General features: G+C 42.9%; 1 protein-coding gene across 2 annotated transcripts in view; it reads right to left on the bottom strand.

The window, feature by feature from the left end:
* Positions 1 to 2,212: 2,212 nt before the first annotated feature.
* IGSF5 (immunoglobulin superfamily member 5) overlaps positions 2,213 to 26,394 on the bottom strand; it is a 70,975-nt gene continuing 46,793 nt past the window's right edge. Inside the window, exon 9 of one of the 2 annotated variants that reach the window (XM_019528961.1) lies at positions 2,213 to 4,203. In XM_019528961.1, coding sequence (XP_019384506.1) covers positions 4,108 to 4,203 — 96 coding nt within the window. In that variant the 3' untranslated portion in view covers positions 2,213 to 4,107. Of the gene's footprint in view, positions 4,204 to 16,432; positions 17,384 to 26,394 lie in introns of those variants that run through there. The other variant, XM_019528960.1, reaches the window with a different exon arrangement.

Genomic DNA, 26,394 nt, shown 5'->3' with positions numbered 1-26,394 from the left:
TGGTTTCTATCCTAAGTGTTATTGTCTCTAGTAAACAGCTTATAAAGCAACCTAAAAAGTAAAATAAAAAATAACACACAAGTTATATGGAATGTCTAAAGAGAATTAATTTGGTATGAAAATCTACAGATATCATTGACAGTATTCCTTTTGTTAATGAATACTTTTAAAAGATACTGTAAGCAACAATGAATACACTGCTTCCACTTAAGAACATATCCCAGATGCATGGAATGTACTAGAGTACCTGGCAGCAAAAAAACAGTACCAGACTATTATTAGCCCAAACATTTTGTGGTTGCAGGATACATTTTGGCAAAAGGTGTGCTTTATGGAGACAGTGACATATACAGCACCATGTGAATGTCACATGATATAGACAAAATTCATATTGCTTTGTCATATCATCTATTATAGAATTAGAAGAAAAATGCAGAATCTGACTTTTGGGGGAATCATATTTTTAGGGCTTTATCTCAATCTTGGTGAAATCACTGGAAATATTCCTTAGTATCAGTCATCCATGACAAAAGAGAAAGGTGGTGCATTAAATGTTTTGGCAATTCCCTGCGTATTTAGGGTCTCTAGAAGTCCATAAGGCAATTTAGAACAAAACTTAATGCTTATTTAACTTCTATGCATGACAAGGGACATCCAGAAAAATCACATTGCCATAAATGGGATCCCACAACATGTTCTAGTATGCCCAAAAGAAACTAGACATGACTAGCCTATTTGTCAAGTCAGATTTTGAACTTCCTTTGGTAAAAGGTACCATATAATTTGTGAAAGTGTCTCATTCTAATTTCTTGTATTAGAACAACGGAACTCCCATAACCAGCCTTGTGCATGGCAGCATTTTATTTTCATTTATGCAAAAGGGTATAGGTTAGTGGGAGAAAAAGTAAAAATACAATTTCAAAGCCCTTATACTCTTTGATGAGATGTACTCAGTCAGCCATTCTCTAAGCAGTAACATAGTTCATAATGAGGATCAAATGAATGAAAAGCATTTTAAAGAGTGTTATTAGAACTGACTAAAACAGGTCATTTCAATACTTGAGAAAATTCTGAGGTTTTGAAATCTGTCTAAATTAGGAACAAAAATTTGAAATCTTGACATTTTCCATTAAAATAAAATTATTCTGAAATGTTTCATTTAAACTTCTATACAAGATTTACAAGAAATATTCTAACATAATGTAACATGGACCTGTTTGAATATAGTTGTGACTGCTGAATCCTGGTTCCCTCTATTGAGATAGATGGATTATTTTTAGGTTTTAAAGTCATTTAGGCTTCCTTTGTGCTAAGGTATATCAACAATAATACTAATAACACTATGCTATTGATTTTTCTTCCAGTCCCTTGTTACTACAAAAGAAGGATGAATAGATAATTAGATACAAATTATTTATATTCCAGTTATAAAGACATTGTTACTTACAAAACATGTTTCTGGCATCACCATAGTAAATAACAGTTTGAACTCCTCCTTCTCCCCTACTCCCTCCAGTAGAAAAGACTGATGGAGGTTGCGGAGAGATTTCCAGGAACTGAAACATTTTTTAGATAATTAGGCATGTCAATATGAATTGGCCTCAGCATTTGTTCTAACAGACTGGCTATAAAATGCTACTAATAAGGCAGAATGAAATTTAATGAAATTCAAAATGCTTACCCTGTGAAACAATTTCCCCAAAAAATTCAAGATCTCGATTCCATCTCTTTGCTGCATAGAATGTAATTGTAGAAATAATTTTAATGCCATCATTTCTCACTAAGGACGCATCATCTGGCACATACAAAAGATCAATATACAGAATAAAGGAAAATTCATAAAGTTATCAATGCATACAAGAAAGAGCATGTAGTTGAAAGAGTCCTTCTGTGGAAAATACTTAATTTTAGCAAAAAGTCATAAAGTGAAAAAAAAATTCTGAAAACCAAAATTATCAGTCTGGCTGAAAACCATTAAATCCTACTGAGAAATGCCACTGCAGTGTGTGAACAGAGCTGTTTGTCAAGTATCTCATTTCTGCATTATCCTCTAAGGGCCTATGATTAGGCACCTACTCAAATCACAGTTGGACACACTTTGTGGAAATCATGAAATCGGGTGATGTCCGTGAAATCCACAGAATAAAAACAAGAAAACACTTACTAAAAACAAAATACCGGTTGCCCAGTGGAAGCAGTGTTCTTTCCCAGATAAAATCAGAACACAATGTAAGCAAAGTTAGACACCTAGATGACCATACTAGATTGCCCTTGAGCATGTGCAATAGATCAAGTCTAGGAAAATGAACAAAGTTTTTCAGGCTAAGAAGGTAGCATATGAAAGGCACATAAGTAAACTAGGCCCTTTAATGGAATTTCACCTATTGTGTAGGAAGGAACAAGATCATGTTTAGAGACAAATGTTTTGAGACATAATATAATGTGGGCTAAAACCCACAGGACCTCACCATAGGCAGAAGGCATCTATACAATTCCTGTGAGTCAGAAATTCAAAAACGCAATTTTCAGAAGGGTTTTTTGCGGGGTGTCAACTATAAGTGCTTTAGGGCTTGGGCCCCATGGGGGATGATGCGTTTTCTTTTCTTTAATGGGCAAAAGGGATACAAAATTACTCGTCAGCCTCTCCCAGATGTTATATTCTAACCTGCCACATCTTTGATGTTTTTCTTATAATATTCAGCAGAATATATGAAAAAGGAAAAAAAAATACCTGTTCCAACCCACCCAGCCAGTTAGGTGGTGTTAATGAGGCTTCTCCTTCCCCTACAACCATCCTCACCACTCCACAGTCCTTATACTGAGGATCACAACAATAAAAAAAACCCTCTCCACAAGAAAAAGAAAACTGTCCTCTGCTTCCCCAGCTACCTCAGGCTATCATTCAAAGGTCAGTCTGTCCCTCTAAGACGACCAGGCTTCCTGCTGCCACCCAGGTCCCCTCTCTTTCTATCTCTCTCCACCTACATGGAAAGCTAAGTCCTTATTCCGCTGTACCTCTCTGCTCACAATGCTGTCCACTGCACCGGCTTCTTCAGGGTTCCTCCAATCCCTGCACACCCTCTCCCTAATGCTGCCTACTGCAGTTTTCCTAGCAGACATTGGAAGGGCAGTTCCCCTCTGCTCCAGGCTTCCCATTGCAGGGTTCTTCCCTGGGATGCCCCTCTCTGGGGCCATAAATACTTTGTTCTGTGCATCTCTGGCCAATCCAGATCCAGCATTTGCTCTGGAAGTGCTGTTGCCCAATGCTCTTGCTTCCAGCAATCCTCCTGGCTCCTAAGGTAAACGCCACAGTATTTGCCTTTTTTCCAGGGAGCTCTCCCCTGGCCTTTGCTTCCTTTTGACAAGGGGTAGGGAGTTGCTTTCTTCTTAACTTAAATGTTTCATATTTCTGCTAAAAACTGAACATTTCTTGGCTTTTTGATATTACATTGACATTTTCTTCAGAAAGATGGCACTTTTAGCAAAAACTTGTACTGAAACCTTGTATTCTATCAAATACCATTTTATTAGAGAATTATCAACTGATTTTAATGAGACGCCTTCCTTGATCATATTAAGAAGTGAAGAAGTTTTGTTAATTAATAAGCTTAACATGGTTACAAAGTATAAGTTAAATTACATAAACTAAAGTAAACAAACATAATACTAACCAGTTGTAGATTATACAGTTCTGGACTAATATATCTCTACCATTTATTGTTCCTGATCTTACAATCAGATGTGGATGATCAAATCTTTGTGCCTGTATGGAGCCATATTGGCTACCATGGGACTTCATGACACAAAACCTTCCCCTTGTGGAGCCCCACAGAATTAAATTGAACCCCATTGAGTTCACCTGCATAGATCCAACTGTAAGATCAAAGATAGTTATTTGTGTACAGAATTGGGTTGAATGTTGTGTGCCAGAGCAAAAACTGTTATTTCCTCTCAGTAGTTGTGTTCATGATGTGAAAAATAAATAAAATAAATCTATGGTCCTATTTTTTTTTAAAAGGTAAAACAATGATGATATTTCTTTTTCATAAGCAGTCTTCCAAAAGCAAAAATGACAGCTGATATATAAACATCAAACAGAAGTATTCCCTAAACATGTGTCACATTTCTGATCTTCTTTGGGTTGATTGGATAACCAGCATATCCTGAAGATGAAGCTCTGTTGTCCAGTGCTGCATAGGGGACCTACAGTTAATAAAAAGAAAAATTACAGAATAAATTATATCAGAATAAAACATGCCATTAGTTCATAGTCAAAATCCAACTGTAAAGTAAAACAAGGAAGGAAGGACATTTGACTTTTTAACTACTTTATTCAGAGGTTCGGGGTACAAAAATTTGGCCTTCCAGGGTCCAGGTCCAGTATACAAAGCAAAGACAAACAAATTATCATCAAACCAAGAGCACCATGTCATTATATACATAACATCACACCGTGACAGACACCTTCGCTGTATTACATGTCGTGCCTAACATGCTGTTATGTGGTCGGGACACCGGCCACATGGTGGTATAGACCAAAGCCCTCTATAAACAAATGATCCCTACCCTGCTCTATCCAATCATACATGTGACAAACCCTTCAACTTCCCACACAAAGAAAAAAGAAAAAAGCACCCTGGTGAGGGCCCAGGGCACGGCACGTACTGGGAGTTGTAGTCTGACACTGAGCCTGCCCAGTCGCCCAGACCAGTCATGACATCAGTGTGTGTATTGAAGATGGCCATCCTCCATGTGGCACAGTGCTCCCTCAAGGGCTCAGCCTGCCTCAAAGGTGGGTACTGCCCACTGGAGCACAGTGTGCTCGAACTCCAGTGAGAGGTGCGCCCACACCAAGAGACCAAAAAGTTGCAGGGCATCATCTGAGGTAGTCCCGGCAAGCTGATTGTGGCAGCTCTTGAGGATGGCCATCTTGGCCCGACCCAGTAGAAAGTTGTCCAGGCAGATAACACCCTGCTCAGCCACCCAGTATGGGTAGGAGCACATGTAAATGGTCTCCAAGAAGCTCCTGCCCAGCACTCACAGTGACGGCTCAAGGGCGACAAAGAATGGCTGCAGGCGGGGACAGTCAAGGAAGGCATGAAAAAGGTTCTCCTCAATGCCCCTGGGGCAGAAGGGGCAGGCTGTCAAGGCAGCTGGGTCAAGTGGGATGCAAACATGCCAGTGGCTAGGATGCTATGCAGCAACTGCCACTGCAAGTGGTTGGCTCCTTATACAATGTATGGCAATGTATGGCAAGCCAGGTGGGCTGATGGGGAATCTTGTGGCCCACCAGCACCTGGGCATGGCAGATGTGAACCACCCAGGCATATAGGCTTCTACACAACAGAAAAGCAAAGGGGCAACCCATGTCACTGTCAGGAGGCACAGGGAGCATCAGCAAGGTACCAGGCCCGCCGGCCAGCTCACCTGTTACAGCTGGGGTGACTGGCAGTGCAGGAAAAGCTTCACTCAGGGCATCTGCAGCATGGGAGACCTGGCATGCCTGGAGACGGTCATCCAAGGTGGCTGCTGCCTCCCATGGGAGTGCAGCCAAGATATCACACAGGAGATGACCCACACTGTGGATGGAGTGCATACCTAACCAGGTGGTCAGGGCCTCAGGCGAGAGCCAGGCCAACTGAGCGGGGTCAAGGTGATGGCTCAGGCAGAGGACATGTGCCTGGATGAGGGCGGCTGTGAGGCTGGCGGAGGCCAGGCTTGGCACAGGGCGCCTCAGGGCTGGGTTGTACATGAGCCCTGAGAGGCCAGCTGCTTCCTCAGCAGCTGTGGGAACTGCAGGTGCTGGACCCAGGGCTAGAGGCAGGTGGCCTGCCAGGCTCATACCATGCCATGGTAGAAAGCCAGAAACACTGCCCAGTTCAGGAGCATGAAGTCCAGCAGGAAGAGCTCCTGGTCAAAGCTGAGGGCCCCCACCCTCTGCAGGAACCAGCACACCAGTTGTTGCCAGGGTATGTACTCCTCACCATAGAGGAGTCCCTGAAGGACTTGCAGGCACCTTGCTCATGAGGTTTACCAGGCTCTGGCCTCCCTTAGTGACAGGTAGATAAAGGACAGCTCGTGGGAGCCAGTGGTGCCCATCCCAAAAAAAAATCTAACAGGAGGCACTGGAGACTCCTGAGTAGGTCCTGTGGTGGGCCAAGTACAGCACACCAGTGACACAGGGTCACCACCACCAGGTTATTTGTGATGAGGACATGTCCACAGTAGGAGAGGCTGGCTAGGTACCCGTGCCACCATTGTAGGCAGACCTCCACCCCTTCCTCAAGGCCATCCTAGTTGCATGCCATGAAGTTTGGTGGCCCCAAGAACACACCCAGGACTTTAAGGCCCCCTAAAAAATCCAGGGGGATTACGCTGATCCACATGCCAAGCAGCAGGGTATCACTCTTGGCCCAGTCGATACAGGCTAAGGACACACATTCGTAGGCCCACTGACAATCCATCAGGGCTCACACGTCTTCCTGGGTGTTAAGGTCACATTGGTTGCATAAGCCAGGAGCCAGAGCAGCGGGCCAATGGATGGGCCTATGGCTAATGGCAAGGCCACCCCACTCAGGCAGCTCCAAAGCATGTGCAGAAGTGGCTCGATGGCCAGGGCATGGAGCATGCCTGATAGGGGGAAGCCCTGACAGATGACACTACATGCAGGGAATGGGATGCAGAGTACACTGTTCACCTTGAGTAGGCTGGAGGTGTCTTGGTACAAGACCTAGAGGGCCCTGGTGAAAAGGCGCCCAAAGCCAAAGGCCTCCAGGGTCTGCAAGAGGTAGGCATGGACCACCCAGTCGAAGTGCTTCTCCCAATCCAGAGAGACAAGGACGATGTCTAGGCCAAAGAGTTGTCTGGCTGTGAGTAGGTCACGCAGCAGGAACAGTTTGTCTTGGATGGTCCTGCCCGGCATGCAGTAGCTCTGCTCAGGCCCAGTGATGGAGGCCATGACAGTGCAGAGGCAGGTTGCTGGTGCTTTGGCCAGAATTTTGTAGTCCTTGCACAGCAGGGAGACCCAACTCCAATTTTTAATGCAGCCAAGGTCTCCCTTCTTGGGTAGCAGCATAAGCACCAGTACCCAGCTGATCATCAGGACCTTGTTGGCAAGACTCTCCTGGAAAACGCAGGGCACAAGGAGAGGACAAAAGGTTTTGTAGAACTTTGGCAAGTAACCCATCAAGGCCTGGGGCTTTGCCGGAGGTGAGGCCAGCCACGGCAGCTGCCAGTTCCTCCAAAGACAATTCCCACTTAAGCTTTCTGGCTTCCAGGGCACGGAGACATGGCAGGCCCTCATGGAGTTCCTGCATGGCCTTGGAGCAGGATGACTCAGCTGCAAACAGGTCATGACAGAAGGTGACAGCGTGCTCACTTACTTCGCCCAGGTCTGTGATTATCCAGCCCTCAGGAGCCTTGAGGTGATCTAAGACTTTGTTCGCTGCCACTCCAGATTAAAGAAGTGGGTTGGGGCATCAGTTTCTGATAGCTCTTGGCAGTGGGCACAGCTCCTCGCTCTGTGGGCTGCGTTCTCCATCAAGTCATGTAGGCATTTCCTGAGGAACCGGAGGCTCTTGCACAGCATGGTATCATTGCCGGCATCCAGCAGAGCAGCCTTAAGCTCTGCCACATTTTCCTCCAGCTCTTGGATATGGTGGCACAGTCCATTTGTAGCCAGTTGGGTGTACTGCTACTCCAGGAGGAGTAGCTCAGTCTCGTGGCCTCCCAGACCCACCAAATGGGTGAAGCAGTCCCGGAATTAGGAGTCTTGAAGCAGGCTGATATTGAAGCACCAATAGGGTGCCCATGTGCAGGACCTCCTTGGCAGGCTCAGTTCACAGCAGGCCAGGCCATGATCTGACAGGCCCGAGGGAATGAAGTGGTTACTGTGCAGGAGTGGCAGATGGTGTCTGGTGACAAAAAAGGTGGCCAAGGCGGGCCATGGTTAGAGCACAGGCACTCACCCTGGCCTAGGTGTACTAGTGCACGTGAGGATGCAGGGTTTGCCAGACATAAACAAGGCCTGCAGTCTCCATGGCAGACTGCAGCTTGTGGGTTTAGGGCAGGTGAGACTTAGGCCCTATGCAGTTAAGCAAGGCATCAGTGGTGCAGTTAAAGTCCCCACCTATGAGGATCAAGTCACTAACATCATGTAGGAGGGTGGCCAAGGCCTCAAAGAAAGAGACCCTCTCCTGGCCGTCAGTGGGTACATGATGTTGACAAGTTGCAGGTGGTGTTGTGCTAGGGTGACATGGACAGTCAGCAGGCAACTGGGTATGATCTCCTGTGCCACTGCTATATCATGTTGTAGTTCTGGGATAGGAGAGTCACAACCCCAGTGCTAAGGTTGGTGCCATGGCTCAGGAACAAGTGGCCTCACCAGGCAGTGTGCCAAGCCACCTGGTTAAGCCCATCGGAACATGTCTCCTGGAGGAAGGCGACCGCCAGCCACTTCTGGCACAGAAGCTCCAGGACAGCCTCCCGTTTCACTGGATCTTGACAGCCATTGATGTTAAAAGTGCCAATGGTTGTGGCCACCATGGGTGTGGGTATGGGAGAGAAAGAACAAAGTAAGGTGTAGCTGGAAGAACAAGAACCCAAGAGCACAGCAAAAAAGCAGAAACAGGTCGGGGAAGGCCTATCATGCCCTACTCTACTCCAGGGACTCCCCCACCCAGGCTCCACTCATCTCTCACCCACTGTGTGAGCTTCCCCAGACAGTAAGCCATCTGCCAAGTGCCTAGATCCTGTTGCATAAGTTTGGCCGCACTCCTGGCAGCCTTGGCAAAGAGTTTAGTATCTGCACACCACTGGGTGATGGACTCTGCTACATTCTTTTGTCCTTTGGTCTGTTTCAAAAAGGCCAGGAGACCCCCATAGTTGGGACCAACCCAGGGTGGGGGGTCTGCCAACATCGGCTGGACATTTCTGAGAAAAGCACAGTGAGGCTGCACCCCAGGTGGAAGCTCACCCACAAACGCAGTGTCTACACCCTCAATGTCTAGACACATCAGCCTCCTCTCATTGTCCAGGTCAAGGACTGACTCCGAGAGAGCAATCCCCACCTTCTTGTGGGGAGAGAGGTCGTTCTGCTCTTGAGGTTGGTTGTGATGGTCAGAAAGCCGGATCCCCATTTCACTAGCTTCTTCATCCAGTTTGGTAGGCTGGGACGTGACCAAGAGGTCATCAGATTCCTCTGCTACCACCTGGGTCAGGCCTCCAGAAGAAAGGCATTCTGAATCACTTTTACTGACACTCGACCCTGGAAGCTGGGAGACAGGCAAGGGGTTGGTGACCCCTGCCTTCACCTCTCCCACCTCCAAGCCATCCCCATCTGTAGTCAACAGGGCCAGAACAGGGTCAGGCTCTCCAGCAGGGGCTGCCCCACTGCCAGCCAAGGAGGGTCCCAGCAGGGATGGGGTATCCTGAGAGGCCCCCTTCACATTCCTCTCTTTGTTCTTCTTCCTAGTGGCAGGTGGCCCATCCTTCATAGGGGATGGGCCAGACTGTTCCTGGCCTGCCTCCACAGGGCCAGCCACCTCAGACAAGGCAGTGGTGGAGTGCAGCCAGGAGGAGGCCCCAGCCCCATTGTCTGACAGGACCTTGGCGCCACAGTCACTGGCCAGCCCAGCTGCCTCGGTCAGGGTAGTAAGAGAAGGCAAGAGGGAAGTGGAGGCATCAGCCCCTCCACCTGGTGGGGCCTCCGCACTGGGGGCGGGAGGTTGGACACCATAAGTGAAATGTGTGGGGGAGAGGTCTGGAGAGTAGCCCCAGCCCCTCTGCTGGATGGTGCTGTTACGCCAAAGACCCCAGCCCCCTCAAATGGAACAGGGGTGAAAGGAGGTTGGGAAGAGCTCCCGGCCTCACTGGGCAGGGCCTGTGTCCCAGAAGTGGATGTGCCATCTGTTGGCACCACTGCAGTTGCCAATGTTCTGGCCACTTTCCCTTGCAGGAACTGAGCTGCTAGGTGGAAAGAGCTACCACACTATAAAAAACATGGTCTCCCCCAAAGAAAAATAAATCACAAACCTCCGCCCATCAAACATGAGGTTCAAGGAGCAAGGCAGAGACTGTGGGCCCTCCCTGAGGAGCATGAAAACCTGCCTTCAAAAAGACAGGACATGTTTCAGCTTTGGGTCATTGCTTCCAATCATCAGTCGGCAAAAGAGACTCATAGGAACCCCATAGAGCTCAAGTTCCTTGGCCAGCTCCTGGTCAGTCACATGTGGGGACATGTTGGAAATCACCACCCTCACTGCCTGGGTGTCTAGGGGCATGACAAGATAGTGTACACCCGCAATGTCCAGGGCCTCCGCACACACCCTGTTGACCAGGGGGGAAGTGCTCAGGTAAATCCCTGGGACTGTGTTAACACGACCTGTGTAACATATGTTACGCTGTTCCAGGAGACCAGGTAGGGCACCTATGAAGACCTTGACCCCAACATAGGGAGTCAAAAAAGAAAAGGCGGGGATTGAGAGCACCCCTCAAAAGGTAAGATATAGAAAAAGATAACTCCCCACAACAAACAAGAAGAAAAGAAAGAAAGAAAAAGAAACAGTAAGAAGAAGCTGTAAAGTAGCAACTTGCAGACAAAGAAACCAGAAGTAAAGGGGGAGGGGATAGAGACCAGAGAAAAAGAAGAAAAAACAGGGCAAAAATGCAAGAAAGAATCAAAAGAAAACAGAAGCGAGAGACCTTTAGACAGGTGGGAGTCAGAAAAGAAAAGAGATATGAGACCTTATGCTCAGGATTGCCCCATGCAGCTCCAAGTGAGCCTGGTCCAAAGTGTCCAAAGCAGAAGGAAGGAAGGAAGCAAGGACTTCAATCAGAGTTTCATACCAGGCACACTGATGTGTACTTCCTTCAGTAAACTTTGTAATATACATGCTTTTCCACTAAAGACTATGTCAGACAGTTGTTTTCTGATCTTTCTTATTGAAAATAATTGACAAGCAGAAATAAAAGTGGGACATATGGCATTTGTTTCTTAATACTAAAATTAATAATAAACACTTCAAAGGGAAGTGATATCCAGAGACAGGCTGTGTAACTATGTGGTGTTCATGTATGATGAGATTTTCAAAAGTGCTCAGCTCCCACTGAAGGCCATGGAAAAACCAGAGCTAGGCTCATGGAAAGTACTTCTGAAAATGTACCCTGTATATTAAAATTAAATTTGTTGTTTCCACCCTTAATTACAGATGAGTTTATGCAAAATACCATACGAAAGGGAAAAGACAAAGTAGAATGTAAGTCTCAAAGTCCTCACTTAACACAACCAAAAAGAAATTCTTCAAATACTTAAACCTTAAAAAAGCTAAGTAGGCAAGCAGCACAAGTATTAAGGAGTTTAAAAAGACAGAAAATGATCTGCAAAAGTATAATTGTGTGTCTTTACCAACATAATTTCACAACTGGGATTTAAAGCCAATAGGCTAGATCTTCTGGCCAAGATAAGGAGTGTACACTGTAGCTTGGAAGTGCTAGGACACAAAGGTTGTCCTTGGGCTCCTTCTAATGCTAGATGATCTAACCCAGTCCCCTATCAAACTTAAAATGAGTTACTCAAAACACACATGACCCCAAGGCCATTGAACTCAATGGAAATTTTTCCACTCATTTTACTGATGTTTTAGATCAGACCCAAATAAGATATATCTCAACTACTGAATAGTTTTCCTTTAGTTTGTTTAACTTAGAAGTGTAAGCATATAGAATCCATATCTCTTGGTATTCTGCCTGTATTTCATATTTTAAATAATGCATCTGGTATACATATATTATTTAATAGGTTGTAAAAGGAAATATTAGACAACAAATGTGAGCAATATTGCTTTAGTATACAGTTCTGGATTTTAAGTGCTAGGAGTCATTAAAAATATCAGAAAAACATAACTATTTTAGGAGCATTTCAGAAGACAGCTGCCTTCTGTTTCAAACATGAGTCTGAGTTGGGTGTTTTCTCCACTTTCCGTGTTGCTAAAGCATAGTGCTATTTGCTAAATTTAACAAGTTTATTAACTGTTTATTTCAAGAGGGGGATTAATGGGAAGTGGCCAGATGACCTCTCTCCGCTTAAACGAACTTTTCAGGGACCTTTCAGTTAGGTCATGCTGAACTTAATGTCTTTCTATTTAGCAGTAGCCTGAGACATTTTCCTTTCTTTCTTATCCTCCTGGGTTACCACTCATTTCCAGACCCCATGAGAGCTTTCTTTTGTCCAAGATTAAAAGCTGATATTAGTTATTCAGTTTACAGCCAAAGGCTATCTGGTGTTTCCTGGCTGTTCGGTTATAGGTTTACTAAGATAGATTTGTTCATCATGTCAGAGCATCTGAGACAAATTGCATTTGTCAAAGTCTGAGATCACTGTCTGCAGAAAAACTTACAGAATTATCAAATAAATTATGTGGGTATCAGTTGAAGAAATCGTAAGACAAACTTTATATTTGCTGAAGACATATCTTTTTAGATAGTATAGACTGTCTACCAGAGTGGATCTTCACATTTTTAGACTCATGGAACCCCTTGTTAGATTCAAAGCATCCCTTGCTAGACCTAAGGCATCCCTTGGAAAACTCCAGTTCTTAGATCTCACTCCATTTTGACTATGGAAAAATATTACAGCATTTTTTCTGCTGTAAAGAACTCAGGAAGACCAGCCGGGTCAGAAATAGTTTTTACACTATGGATTCCTATCTGAAATCTCTGAGTTTATCTTGTGAATCATGTTAGGTGTTTGCATATCTAACAGTGCTCAGCTCCCTATGGCACCCGTAAAAGAATCTCTGGTTGAGAATCACTGGTCTATCTGATACAAATCATACAGAGGAGTTGAAGACAAAGTTATTGCTATGCTACTTAATGATCATGAAGCCTTAGAAACTGACCAAAAATGCATAATTCAGAAATGTCTCAGAATTCTCCATGCACACAGGACTGCTTGAATCTGATGTTTAGCAAATGTAGATCCCTGACTGTTCCCATGAATTTGTTACACCAGAACAATCCAGCAGGAGTGATTTATTAAAAATGTATTTTAAAGAGATTGTGCCAAACACCAGTCTCTCCGCAGTCCTGGCATAGAATTCTTTTTTCCACTGAATATTGTCAGTCAAAAGTTTCATAACTTATCAGCTGCCCTCAATGTCATGCAAGTGCTTTCCAAGAGACTCTAATACTAACAAAAGATTTGCATGGTCTGTTGGGCTAGTTGAGGAACTAGCCACCAAATCAATCTTTCCATCTATTTCAACACTTCAATGACATAGAAAGGAAGCAGAAAATCCATGGCTGAAGCTCAGGATAAAGCTAACGTGTGCCATAGCTCATTTCAGGGTTGAATTCTTTAACTATGCTTTAGATACTAATCTTCAATCAGTGACAGAAAAGTTTCCGCTATTACAAGTGCACTGTAGTCACTTTTAATTCTGATGACATCAATGAGATGAATGATGTGCACACATCTGGCATTATGAAGCAGAGTTTTGATTTCTGCATTGATTTGACAGATGACAGCTCCTCACAAACTGATGGTTTGGAAATGTGTGATAAGTGGAAGGCTTGTCTATTATTACCAAGCTAAAATTCAATATTAACAGCTGAAATCTGGTAGGATTTTTTTCCAAATGTATCTGTCGCTCTACACATTTTGCTAATTGTAACAACAGCTGGAGCTTCTAAAGATCCCAAAGTTAAAAGCCACTGCCCTAGTCTGCTTTTCAAACTGAACTTTACCCACATTTTAAGTCCAAATTTATTTTATATCTATCAATGTACGCCCAGCGTAAAATTATCTGTAAAATCTCTCTAGAAATTCATGTGCAACATCACGTCAATGGCAGGTTGTGTCTACGCCATCAATTTTCAACACTCATAACCATCACATGTACTCCACCCAAAAAATCTTACCTAAAATAAGAGCATTACATGATCATTACATGATTCCTTAAATGAGCACCTGAAAAATATTGTGATTGTGTCTGTAAGATAGAAGAATCTTTCTTATACTTGTGTCATCTCTATATCTTTTCTTCCTAAACATTGGTATACCAGTGAAAGTCATAACAACACATACCCTTAAGTGTGAAATTACTTGCTGGCATTGTTTTGTATTCTATTTTATCGGCCTTTTAATTCAGCATTGATAGGTTTTTTTTCCCAAACAATCCATGGAGTCACTGTGCAGTTATATCTAAAGTAATACATGCTGCTGCTACTCACCATTTATTTCCTCTCCAGTATAAAATGATAACCATGACTAAATAATATTTTCAGTTTATAGAATGCCATTTATAGTAGTTAAAAAGAAAGATATATCGACATTAACGGAACCATGACTTACTTTAGATTGAAAAACAGGGAGTGAAGATTTTGTACCAGATCCCAGCCTCATACAGGTCTACCCAAGTCAGATGACTTATACCAGGGATGAATTTGTCCCATAGTCAAACTGCATGAAGTTTACAAAGCGATCATCTTATTTATGATAGAGACTTTTATGGTCCATAAAGGAGACTAGTTATGGAGACTATAGACTTGAGTATCCAAACCTGAATGTTTTCACTGCCTACTTAAGTCAGTTATGATGCCCAGTGCTTTGTCATACTGGGGCCATAAGTCAAGGTAAAGAATCCCATTAACTTTGACTTCAGTAGGTTTTAGTCAAGTCCTGTCTGAATGGATGGATGGACCAACCAAATCAAAATGCCTTGGTGATATCTTAATTCCAAAGATATATTTGGCCTACAACTTAACCCTAAGACCATGAGTAACAATCACCCTTCATTATCATCACTGAGGGTGCATCTACACGAGACACATTAATGTGCATTAGCCTAATTTAATGCACATTACGGGTATGCGTCTACATGTGTGCACCCTTCATGAACATTATAAATGGTGAAATTAAGCTAATTTCAGCAAGTGCAGGTATCAAATTTAGGTGCGATTAGTTAAAGTCCATTAATGCACGTGTAGACGTGACCCAGCACTAACTTTAGTGCTGGGTCTGCCCAGCCACTAGGGGCACATGGCAGGGCTGCAGGGACTTGGCACTAACTTTAGTGCCACATCCCTTCATGTGTAGACACCTGCCAAAAATCACTTAATGGGCATTAGCTTAATCTACATTAAATTTTGTTGCACTTAACTGCATGTGTAGATGCATCCTGAGAGTAACAAAATATGCAATTGAAAAGAATCCTGTAACACTCGTATTCCTTTGACCTTCTCTTAGCTAATGTATTTAGAGAGACATTCTAGCACATCTGCACAAATACACCGGGACTCCTGTTTTGCTTTTTGACAATTTACTCTTTGGCTCAATACTTAGTTTGATATATATCACTTATAAAATGTTGTATACATTTCTTTTTTTTTTGCCATAGGATTTATTTTCCCTATGATGATTTGTAGGGGGTATGTGAAATGGGCTGTATTCAATTCAGATTTGGATTCAGCCCAAAATGGGGACAGTGATTTGATTCGTTGATTTGGATCACTGTCCCCAATTCAATTCAGCCAAATCTGAATCTGAATACTTGATGCTGATTCAGAGAATCAGCTATTCAGCCACAGACACAGCTTCAAATGTTTTTCTACATACCTTGAAGTACCAGGCATGGCTCATGAATGCTGCTATGGTGGGTTGGATGGAGCATGCCACAAGAGAGTGGGTGGGCCACCCACATGCTCAGCAGTGGACCCTCCCCCATGCTCCCCCCTGGCTTGGAAATCACCCATCAGGAGACCCTGGGTGCCCCCCACCAGACCCAGGAGGTGCCAGTTGCTGAGCTGGGGGGCAGGTGGGGGGTGTTCCCCAAGTGCTCCCCAGCAGAGCCAGAAGTGGACTGGAAATACTTCTGGTCCACTTCCAGGTCTCCTGCTGAGTGTGCTGAGGAGCCCCCCATGCTCCTGTGGGACGCTCCATCCACCCAAGTATCTCAGCATTCACGAGCCTCCTGGTACCTTGAGGTATGTAAAAAAACCATTTAAAGTTGTGTCTATGTCCAAATCGTCAAATCTTTCCAAATCTCTCCGAATCAATTCGGAGGGTTCCAATTCAATTCAGAGAGATTAAAGGGTCTCCCGATTCAGTTTGGATTCAGAGATTCAGCCACCAAATCAGGCCAAATCTCCTCCAAATTGAATCAGGGACTGAAGCTTTGCACAGCCCTAATGATTTGCTAGATTTTCTCTTTATGGTATAAATTAATCTGTGCAAATGCAAAAGAACCTGTTTTCATTTTCTATAGGCATTTTATATTAATTTCTACTTTGATGAGGTTAATATATGAACAGCTGACTTAAGTGATTTTCTATGTTGTCAGCTTGTCCAAAAAGACATGGCATGTACTTGAGTGCAATACAGGGGGAAAGGATATTTTTTTAACAAACAAAATCATCCATGGCAAGTCCCGCCTAATCATTTTAAATTTCACCTTATTGTGCATGGAAAACAAGGTGCCAAACTTAATGCTGAATTTAAGAACAGCAATGGTGGTAGAATCAAGTCCTAGATGCCTAACCTTATTTCCACAGGAGTTAAGGAATATGTTGCATAGAAACACATTTAAATCAGTTGGTTCAAAAAACTATAAGTGGAAATTTTATTAAACAAGAAGAGAAATAAGCCACAAATATGGATTGAAATAATGAAGGGAAGAAAAAAATTTAAAATCCTTGTAGCTAGAAGAGGGGAGGGAAAGCAGAGACAAAGGCATCATGTCCTAAACTGGAAGCAGGAGAAAGATACAGGTAGAATCACCAGGACAGCAACAAGGTTGATGGGTCCTAAATTACAGCTGATGGCTTCAGGTTTGTTGGGTTGCAAATTACTGGGTTCTCTGGGTTAATGAGTCTTCAGTTACAGGTCAGAGTCCTTTGGCTTCTGAATCCGTACTTGAGAATTTTCAACTCTGGGTCTCTGTTTCCTTATTTGGGGATGTCGACTTCGAACTTGTTGAATCCTAGGCTGTGGCTGCTGGCTCCTGATGTGCTGACCCCTGAGTTGCTGGAACCTAGGTTGTGAGCACTGGCCTCTGGGTGGCTGAGTCTTGGTTTGTGGGTACTGTCCCCTTGATTGCTCAGTTCTGGGATGTGGGGCCCTGATGAGTGGGTGCTGACTTTGGGGTTGCTGTTTGTGGGAAAAAAGCACTCTGGCATATGGATGATAGCCTCTGGGTTGCAAGCTCCTATGGTAAAGCACCTTGGGTTTGGGGTGAGAGACCCTGAATTGATTGTTCTTGAGGAGCTGGTTCTTTGGTTGCTGCCGATGACGGTTAAAGTGTTGCACAGGTGGAATGGAAGTGTGATACAGAAGAGAAGGTGAATGCCTGGAGAGCAGAGATGACTGTCTAGATACTTGTGTCGATATCTGTATGAGAAAAGTAAGTGGGATATGATCAGAATGCAACTTGGATGATCCATTCAGTAGCTACTGAACATTTTTGTTGCTAGATCAGAACCAGTGATGCCACAAAGAGGGGAGGACAAATGGCAATCCTGCTTGCCATCCTGTAGTGCTCGAATGCACATGACTTCCTCTCAGTCCTGCTGAAATTTCAGGACTATGTATGATATTGTTGATTTATGCACATCACCTTCATTACAGCCCAGTCAGTATGGCATAATTAACATTATCAGATTCACAACACTAAAAGAGCACTCTTAACAGAACTATTATATGTGGATTTAGATGGCTGACATACTTCATGACCATATTGCCTACATTACAGTTAATCTCCCTAGGTGCATCTACATGTGCACTTTACTGCAGTTAACTAATTAGCTCCACAGTAAAGCATCACAGTTTATATGTGTGCCTGTATTAGGGTACATTAAACTAATTAACTCCACTGTAGGATAGACCTGTCTGGGACAAATACTATCCTACAGTGGGGTACTTACATGCACTCAAATGCATGTATAGACTGTGACAAGGGTTGGCTGAGGCACAAGGGTGCTAGACTGCAGGGGCTGGGCCCCGATGAAGATTCTGCACCTGAGAAGCAGCTGACTCTGGCACAAACTGCTGGAGTTTATTCAGCTGCATTAATAGCATGCGTAGAAGTGCCCGCTGTACTTTAAGCCCTGGCTCTGCACCCTGCCTATATTTTGGTAACTAAAGATTGCCACTCTTGCTGTTGCTGTTGTTCCTGATGATCCCCCAAGATGACAAGGCAGCAAGACACAGAAATCTTAATATGTTCTTCCATCAGACAGGGAAGGGCTGACAAGTACTTAGTCTTCACTATCTGCTTTCCTTTCAATGAATGGAATAAGGGTCTTCATATTCTCTTCCCTCTCTTCCTGAGCAGAAGAGCAGGGAATTAGGTTCTTCACTCTCCTTCATGGAGCTGAAAGATTCATTCATCTTCCTTTGTAGTACAGGGAGAGGGAGCCAGATACTGAGGTTTTCACCTCCATGTCCTCCATGATGTGCAAACAATTCTTCATTTAACTTCTCTCCCTCCCATTTTTTCCATTTCACTAAACAAGTCCAGAAGAGCAGAATGCAGAGGAAGAAGGGCCATTGGCGATGTCTCCTGAACCCAGAGAGAAAGCCAAGCAAGAAATGTATGTGCTTGTACCTAGGGAATACTCTGACAGAAACCCAAGTGGTTAATGAACAAGCTATTTAACAGAATAGTAATCAACAGACAACAAGCAACAGCACACAGTTGCATGTCCTGCTATCTGGTTTTCCCTTGCTGAAAAAAGATTTAATTTCATAAAAGAGCACCAGAGCATTTATCATGTTTAGCATGGAATATATTGGCAACCCTTTTTCATTTGTTCAGGAAAGATACAGGTATAAAAAAGTAGTCTGGCTGGAGAATCTTTTACTATATTTGAAAATAGTCCTATAGACTGATCCCAGAAATCACAAAGCCATATTTTCTAGAAATACTTTTTTAGGCAATACTAAAATTTCTTAGTAAACCAAGGTATACTGAAAAGCCAAGCAGCTAACAAGGAAAGCTAATGTTTTCTAAACAAGAATCTAGTTTGTCCCAATAAAGTCTGGAAGAGGCAGAAATAGTCATTCTGGAGGTTGTAAAGATAAAATAGTTCTTGATAGACTACTTATAAGTGATATGAAACCATATTCTATTGTGGAGGACCAAGGCATTTTTCAGACTGCTAAGCATTCTCGCAACATACTATAACATACAATCACAAAAGATTTTCACCTTCAGAATAATTATTGATACCTGTAAAAGAGATATCTAGTACAGCACTTTTTCTGGTTGAATGCAGACTAGACTGACAACTAGTTCAACAGAAATACTTCAAATTTACATTGTAAGACCTTACACAGCTTTCAGATTTCCAAAACTTATCAGATAATGTTGATTGCAAACTATGTGGTAGATTTTGGTCAAATATATGGTTGTATGCTATCTCTCCTGACCTTTGTTGGGTCCCCTCAGCTGAAGACTAACCTGAGCTAGTTTTGTGCATTATCCCTGTAGTCAATGCCAACTCTCATTGATCCATACTGGCCTCTACTTTGCTTAATTAAAGAGCCTCAAAGTCTAGATGGAATTTTCATAAGGTAAACTGGAACTCTTACTCCAACACTCTAGGACAAAATGTGACCACCTTTTCTCATTATAATGCTATTGAAGAAGTTTACAGTCAGTTCTGCAATGTGTTATCTAAAGAAGCACATGCATCCATCCCACAGAGCTTCTGCCTAACATACAGAATGGATGGCACTACTCCATCAGTACATAGATTCTGTTAATTCAGACATGACAGACCTGATAGAGTCACTAAACATTGTTCGACGCATCTGTTTGGAAAATATAACATCAGATCTTCACTTCTCAAAATCAAGCCAGAAACAGTCATTCAAAGACATGCCCAACCAGGTTCCAACTCATATAGAGTTCAAAATAATCCCTTTGAAAAGGCACAAAACAACAGATAGTCAACAAAAGGTGACTATTCCTTCTAAAAGAATCTAGCTGGAACTGTCCTGAAGCTTGGTGAAGGAACTTAATGAAGTGCTGAAGAATCTGAAAGCAGATACCAGCCCAGTGCATGGCAATGTTCCACCTTGAGTGCCTGAAGGATCTTGCTCCCTGTACCTGGTTTGCCCATTTCTATACAAGCAACTTTTGTGAAGGAAGACACCCTATACTGCAGCACCAATAAAAGATTGTTGCCTTGCCAAAACTGCCTTAAAAATCAGCATCATCTAATTCACCATTGTACTATACTGTTGAACAATATTTGCTACAAGGTATTGGAATGCTCCTCCAAGGGAAACATTAACAGGGGCCAGCCTTCTAATCATAGAGCAAACCTGTTTTGCAAAACCTGTGATAACGTTCTTGCGTTGACAAACCACGTTGAAAATGTCTATCAGAAAAATACAACTATTAGTGCATCGATATGACCTCTGACATTACTGGGCAAACCAGTATACTAGGGAAACTCTGTAAAACACCATTTGGTTGGATTGTTTGTTTATAAACCCTTTCTCCCAGCTCCTGTCATGACTGCTGCCTCATCCTGGTTCTCCTTTCTTTCCTTGTTTCTTGCCTCGGCTCCTGTGCTTGTTCCTAGCCCCTGCTCTGTTCCTGTCCCATTTCCTCCTTGGTATCTTGCATTTTCTGGCTTCTGACCCTGGTTTGTCTCCCACTTGCTCACCCTTGGGCAAGCCAGTTCACTAACCACTAAATACCCTACCATTTAGCAAGTGGGTTTTGATCTAGTACAAACCCTCTAGACCCTTCTGAATTGTTTCCATGTTGGTCAAATCTTATGCATTTCTAGCAGCCATGGACAGAGATTTCAATATAAGCTGCAGCTGTGGCTAGGTGCAGACAATGGCTTACATTGTAGCCACCTGGCCTCAAATACACTGAAAAGATGTCTAAGCATGCTGACTTCTTATGCCACAAATGTGAGAGCTTGGCTTGGCCAGATAGGCGTCCATTGATAATAATGCTGAGGAGATGGGAGATGGCAAATAAATTACATCCTTTAGGAGCATAGGATATAGGACTGAAGAGATATCCTGAGTTGCCAAGTCCAGTTCCCTGTTACTACAGGCAGTGCATCATATAATCCCATTTGTACATTTATCAAGCTCCATCCTGAAATTGTTGTTCACTAGAGTAGTACAACAATTAAGGAACTAGTGATATCATGACATCTGTATCTTCTGCTTTTGTATACACCTTATAGTTTTGTATTAGTGATTCTTTATCCCATAGTCCATGTCAAATATATCTACCAGCTGTATGTGTGACAGTGGTGATGGAGGTGTTGGGGGAGATATTGATATTTTTAGACAGTCATCCTGAGCTATTTCTAAATTTCATAGCATATAGAAAGGGCAGAGCCCATTCTTCAATGATTTAATACAAGGAGCATCACAAAATAGTTCAATGAAGCATCTCTTCATTTTCAATGGATGTATTTACACGTGTATTTATGCATGCCTACACTTAATACGCCTTTGCTTAAGATACATTGAGGCAATTTAGGAATTTGTCTACTTGTGGATGCACTAATGTGCATTAAGACACATTAAATTTAGATGAAAATAGCTAAGTCACATTAGCACATATGCAGATGTGCTAATGCGCATTAACGCAGTATGTGTCCATTGATGTGCATCACATCAATGTGTGTTAGCACATCTATACATGTGTTAATGCAACTTAGCTATTCATGCTGAAATTTGATATCTGCATAAAGCAAGTATGAAATTTAGGCTCATATAGCCTTAAATCACCATTTTAAAGGCACATTAAGGGCACGCACATGTAGACACACACCTTTGATGTGCTTTTAAAATGGCGATTTCAGGCTAAGCCTGCTTAAAAGAGGCACATGTAAACGTGCGCAGTGAGGATTTCAGTAGTGAGTTGAGCAACTAAATACAGCATCACTAACACTGTCCTAAGACTGCTGCCAGTAGAGTAAAGCTATTCTATAGATGTATACTATAATTTAAGACTGATATCTTTGTTGTGTAATCAGTTGTGAGTGCTCAAAACAATGCTTAAGCATGGAGGCCGCTAAGCAGCAGGAAAGGTAACAAATGAAAGAATAAATTCTGAACTTTGCTTTTTCATGAATCAGCCATATGAAATAAGTAAAATGTTCTGTTATCACCTGTGTGTTATATATGTATTGTCTGTATTAGGGCTGTGTGAAATTTTGCCAGGTGTTTCATTTTGAAGCTGTTTCAACATGTTTAAAGCTCAAACAGCAAAACTGAAATGAAACAAAGGCTTCAAAACAGCTTCAAAACAAAATGAGGGCACTCAAAACATTTTGAAAATTTCAAAACGTTTCGAGTTTCAAAGCTGGCTTCCTGGCACACCAGTCCCAGGCAACAGGGACAGCTTCCTGTCACCCGGCATGTAGATCCAGAAGCCCGCACCCCCGGGAGGGCTGAGGGACTGTGCCAGATTGTTCCTGGGTGTGTGGGCTCCTGGATCTCCATGCCAGATGAGAGGAGTCTGCTGCTGCAGCCTCCTCTCATCCCACATGCAGATATGGGGGCCTGAACCCATAGGAGGAGTCTAGCACAGCCCTGAAGCTCTCCTGAGGGTATGGGCCCCCAGATCTGTATGTGGGATGAAAGGAGGCTGCCGCTGCCAGCAGTTATCAGGAGTTTTGTTTTGAACAGCTTGAGGTGCCATTTCCCAGAAACCTCTGCACTATCTCTTTGAAATGTGGCAGGCTTCATGCCCTCAGAAGTGGCTACCTGCAGTTTTCATCTGAATCAGGCAAAAAATGACAACTTTTTAGGTATTTTCATGATTCCCCATTATAGCCTACAGGAGAAACATTCAATGCAAATGCATTGAAACAGCAAAACAGTTTCAGCTAAACAAAACGGAACAGTGCTGCAAAATGAACTGAAATGAAATGAAATGACAAAATGAAACACTGTCTCTTTGAAACAACAAAACAGAAATCAAAATGAAATGGTGCTATTTCACACAGCCCTAGTCTCTATCTACCTTAGGATAGATGCCAAAACCAGTAACTTCAAGGACCACTATAACACTCCCAGTGAAAAATAACAATATCTGTAACAATTAAATCTAAAAAAAATGCTGTCCAATAGATTATCAAGAAATCCTTTGGGAAAATGCAAATCTGTGGAATTACTGCTGTTACAAGGAAATCAGAATTCCCAAGTTCAGCAGCTTCATAGATCACAGATGTTTATGCCTCTTGAGAATGGCAGCAGCATATAGCAACATCAGCTTGATATGTTTCACTAGTATTGCAAGGTCATTTCTTGAAGATAAGCTTAGCAGTATCCCTTCTCAGATGCTTCACCTCAGTATTGCTTAGGATATTTATGCAGATTATCACCATAGCACACCCCAAAAAACTAAGCCCCTATCTCCCTGGTGTTGTGCTGTTGCCTATAACACTGCTGGGTCATAAGTAAGCAGGCAGTAGTCCTTCTTTGGGAGACTGTGCCAGGATGGGTGGGTCAGAGCCACATAGGTAAGACTAGGGGATGGCCTAAGACAGCAGTATTGTGCAGGGCACAACTGGGGAGAGCAGGGTATGGGGGTGAGTGGGAGACCCCTGGGGTAGGATCTGCATCGTACAAAACCATTGCTACAGTCAAGCAGGGTTGCCAACCCACAAATTATTTTTTTACTGATAATCTGAAAGCATCTTACTGACAACCACATTTTTTTACCATGGTTGGTGTTAAAACTTAAATTTGAACCCAGCCCTTGTCCAGGGTTACATTTACATTTTATAAAACATTAAAGAAGTCAATAAAAATGTTTGATTATTAGTAAAAAGTCTTCAGGTTTTCACTAAAAGAAATTGTCTTGGGTTAGTAACCATGGACATCGTGGACTTGAGGGTAACACTAAGTTGTATGGACTTGTAGACACTTGAGAGTAAGACTAGGATCCAGAATGACCTGGATAGACTAGAAAAATGGTCTTCAAATAACCAGATGAAAGTCAACGTGGACAAGTACTTCCCTTCCCTTAGGACAGAATAATTGCATGCACAAATACAGATTGGGGAATGACCGGCTAGGTACTCTAGGTGATTCCTCCTCTAGAGTGCTATGTCCAGTTTTGCGCCCCTCGCTTCAGAAAGGATGTAGATCAGTTGGAAAGGGATCAGCCAAGCAATAAAAAGGATTAGAAGCCTGGGAAGCATGGCTTATGAGGACAGACTGAAAAATTAAAGTTACTGGGCACTTATACACATGCATTTTTGTCCCTCAATGCATCCCACAGGTAATCGAATCTCCTCCACACACGAGCTGGCATGCACTGTGCTGCATCACATGCAGTTGTATAAGCGTAGAAATGTGCATCAGTACACAAAAATGGTGGTGGTGCACTTTTGAACACAAAAGTGTGCACCACCACCATTTTCTCAGTGCAAGCATGTGTACTAATGCCCATTTAGTCTGTCAAAGAGAAGATTGAGGGTGGGGGATTTGATTACAATTTTAAATACCTGAAGGGTGATTATAGAGATGATGGAAATGGATTTTTCTCTGTGGCCATAAGGAACAGGATTAGAAGCAATGGACTCAAGATATAGCATAGAAAATCTAGGTTAGAAATTAGGAGGAGCTTTCTAAGTATGAGTGGCCAAGTACTGGAACAGGCTACCTAAAGAAATTCTGGAATTTCCATCCCTGGAAATTTTCAAGAGCAGGTTGGACAGACATGGCTGGAATGGTTTACTCAGGGATGATCTTGCATTGAGCAGGGGGCTGGACTAGATGACCTTGTGAGGTCTTTTCCAGCCCTACTGCTCTATGGTCCTATGGAAACACCTTGTGTGGAAGCTACCTTTTTAGCTCCCTGCACTAGCTGTGGAACTGCAATATAGTATATAATCCAGTGCTTTAGAGAATAGGTCATTAAGGAACTGATTGACATTGTTTCTCAGGCAGTTTTGTTCTTCCTGCATGCATTCAATGTCATTCATATGCTGTCTTTTGATACCTATTGTTCTCAGCTTGAAATCAAAAGAAAACCTTTAAATTCTGAGATCAAAACTGTGAAAGTAATTAAGTTCCAGTTTTTATTGATGCTGGACCTCTGAAGGCACAGAGGAAATCTCAGCTACACATAGTCAGGATGCAGAGGTCTGTCTTGCTTTTCTGCTATAAAATATTCTCCTGCTTCCTTTCTATGTGACTGAAAGCTGTTGATAGTATCTCTTCCCTCTATCACACTAACACTCCAGTTCAGCAGGACATTTTCCTGGGAGAAGAGGCAATAATCAGCCGCCATATTTCTGCAGGTTCCAATCACATGACCTATTTGACATTTACATGTCTTGCTTCATCTCCAAACACTTTACAAATTAAGAGACAGATCCAGAGCGTCTTACCATTAATAGATATGTTCCCACCAAGTTCAAAATGGGTTGGATCCACCCCAATACACACAGAGTGCAACTGAACAACATCTTATGAGCAGGAAGGACCTCCCAACTAGTGCACAGAATGCTGTATAACCAATGTGGGGAAACTGACAGCAGAGAAAACCCCCACATTGTATATAATACATTCTATGATTTATTATAGAATATAATAGAAGTGAATTCTTGAAAAGCTGAACCCAAGAGTTATTTCAAAAGAAACAACAGAAATGTTCATGCAGCAACTACTGAACTAGTCTTCCCTTAATTCTAGAAAAGATGAGAAGCAAAGGGCCTACAGTTGTATCACCTCCATACCTGCAGAGGTACATGCCGTGCTGATGGAATAATCTACTGCCTTATTAGAGCAATTTTTTGTCCCTATTGCTCCACCAGAACCAAGGGTTGGTCTCTCAATTTCTGAATTTAGGGTTGTTGGTTGTAGCCAGGCTGATCTAAGGATGTAGACAGACAAGGTTCTTTGGGTAGATGTGATATCTCTTATTAGGGCAACTAAATAGTTGAAAAAATGTTCTTTGCAAGCTTTTGGGCACAGACACCCTTCTTCAGGCAAAAGGGCAACCCTATGCCTGAAGAAGGGTGTTTGTGCCTGAAAGCTTGAAAAGAACATTTTTTCAACTATTTATTAGCTTAACACAAGCATCCTGTGTATTGTCTTGCAAATCAGAAGACCTACAGGCAACATCTACATGAGACACTTTACTGCACAGTAGAATAGTTGGCTGCTCAGCAAGTGCACAAGTCTACACATGCACATGCTTACTATGAAGTAGATGACACTACTTGTGTGTAAATTTGCTACCTGTAAAATAAGGTAGCAATTTTACTTGAAATTAGTTACTGTGCACTAATGCATGCTTAGATGCCAAACAGGAGTAAATATGCTCATGCTCAGTCCTGCCACTAGGGGCCTGGCCTACAGGGCCACGGCCTTGAGGCAGGAACCTCTCCTGCCCTAGAGCT

The sequence above is a fragment of the Crocodylus porosus genome, unplaced genomic scaffold (assembly GCF_001723895.1).
Source record: "Crocodylus porosus isolate Cpor-Errol unplaced genomic scaffold, CroPor_comp1, whole genome shotgun sequence".
NCBI lineage: Eukaryota > Metazoa > Chordata > Crocodylia > Crocodylidae > Crocodylus > Crocodylus porosus.
The sequence above is the reverse complement of the archived record's forward strand: the minus strand, read 5'-3'. Positions and strand labels throughout refer to the sequence as shown.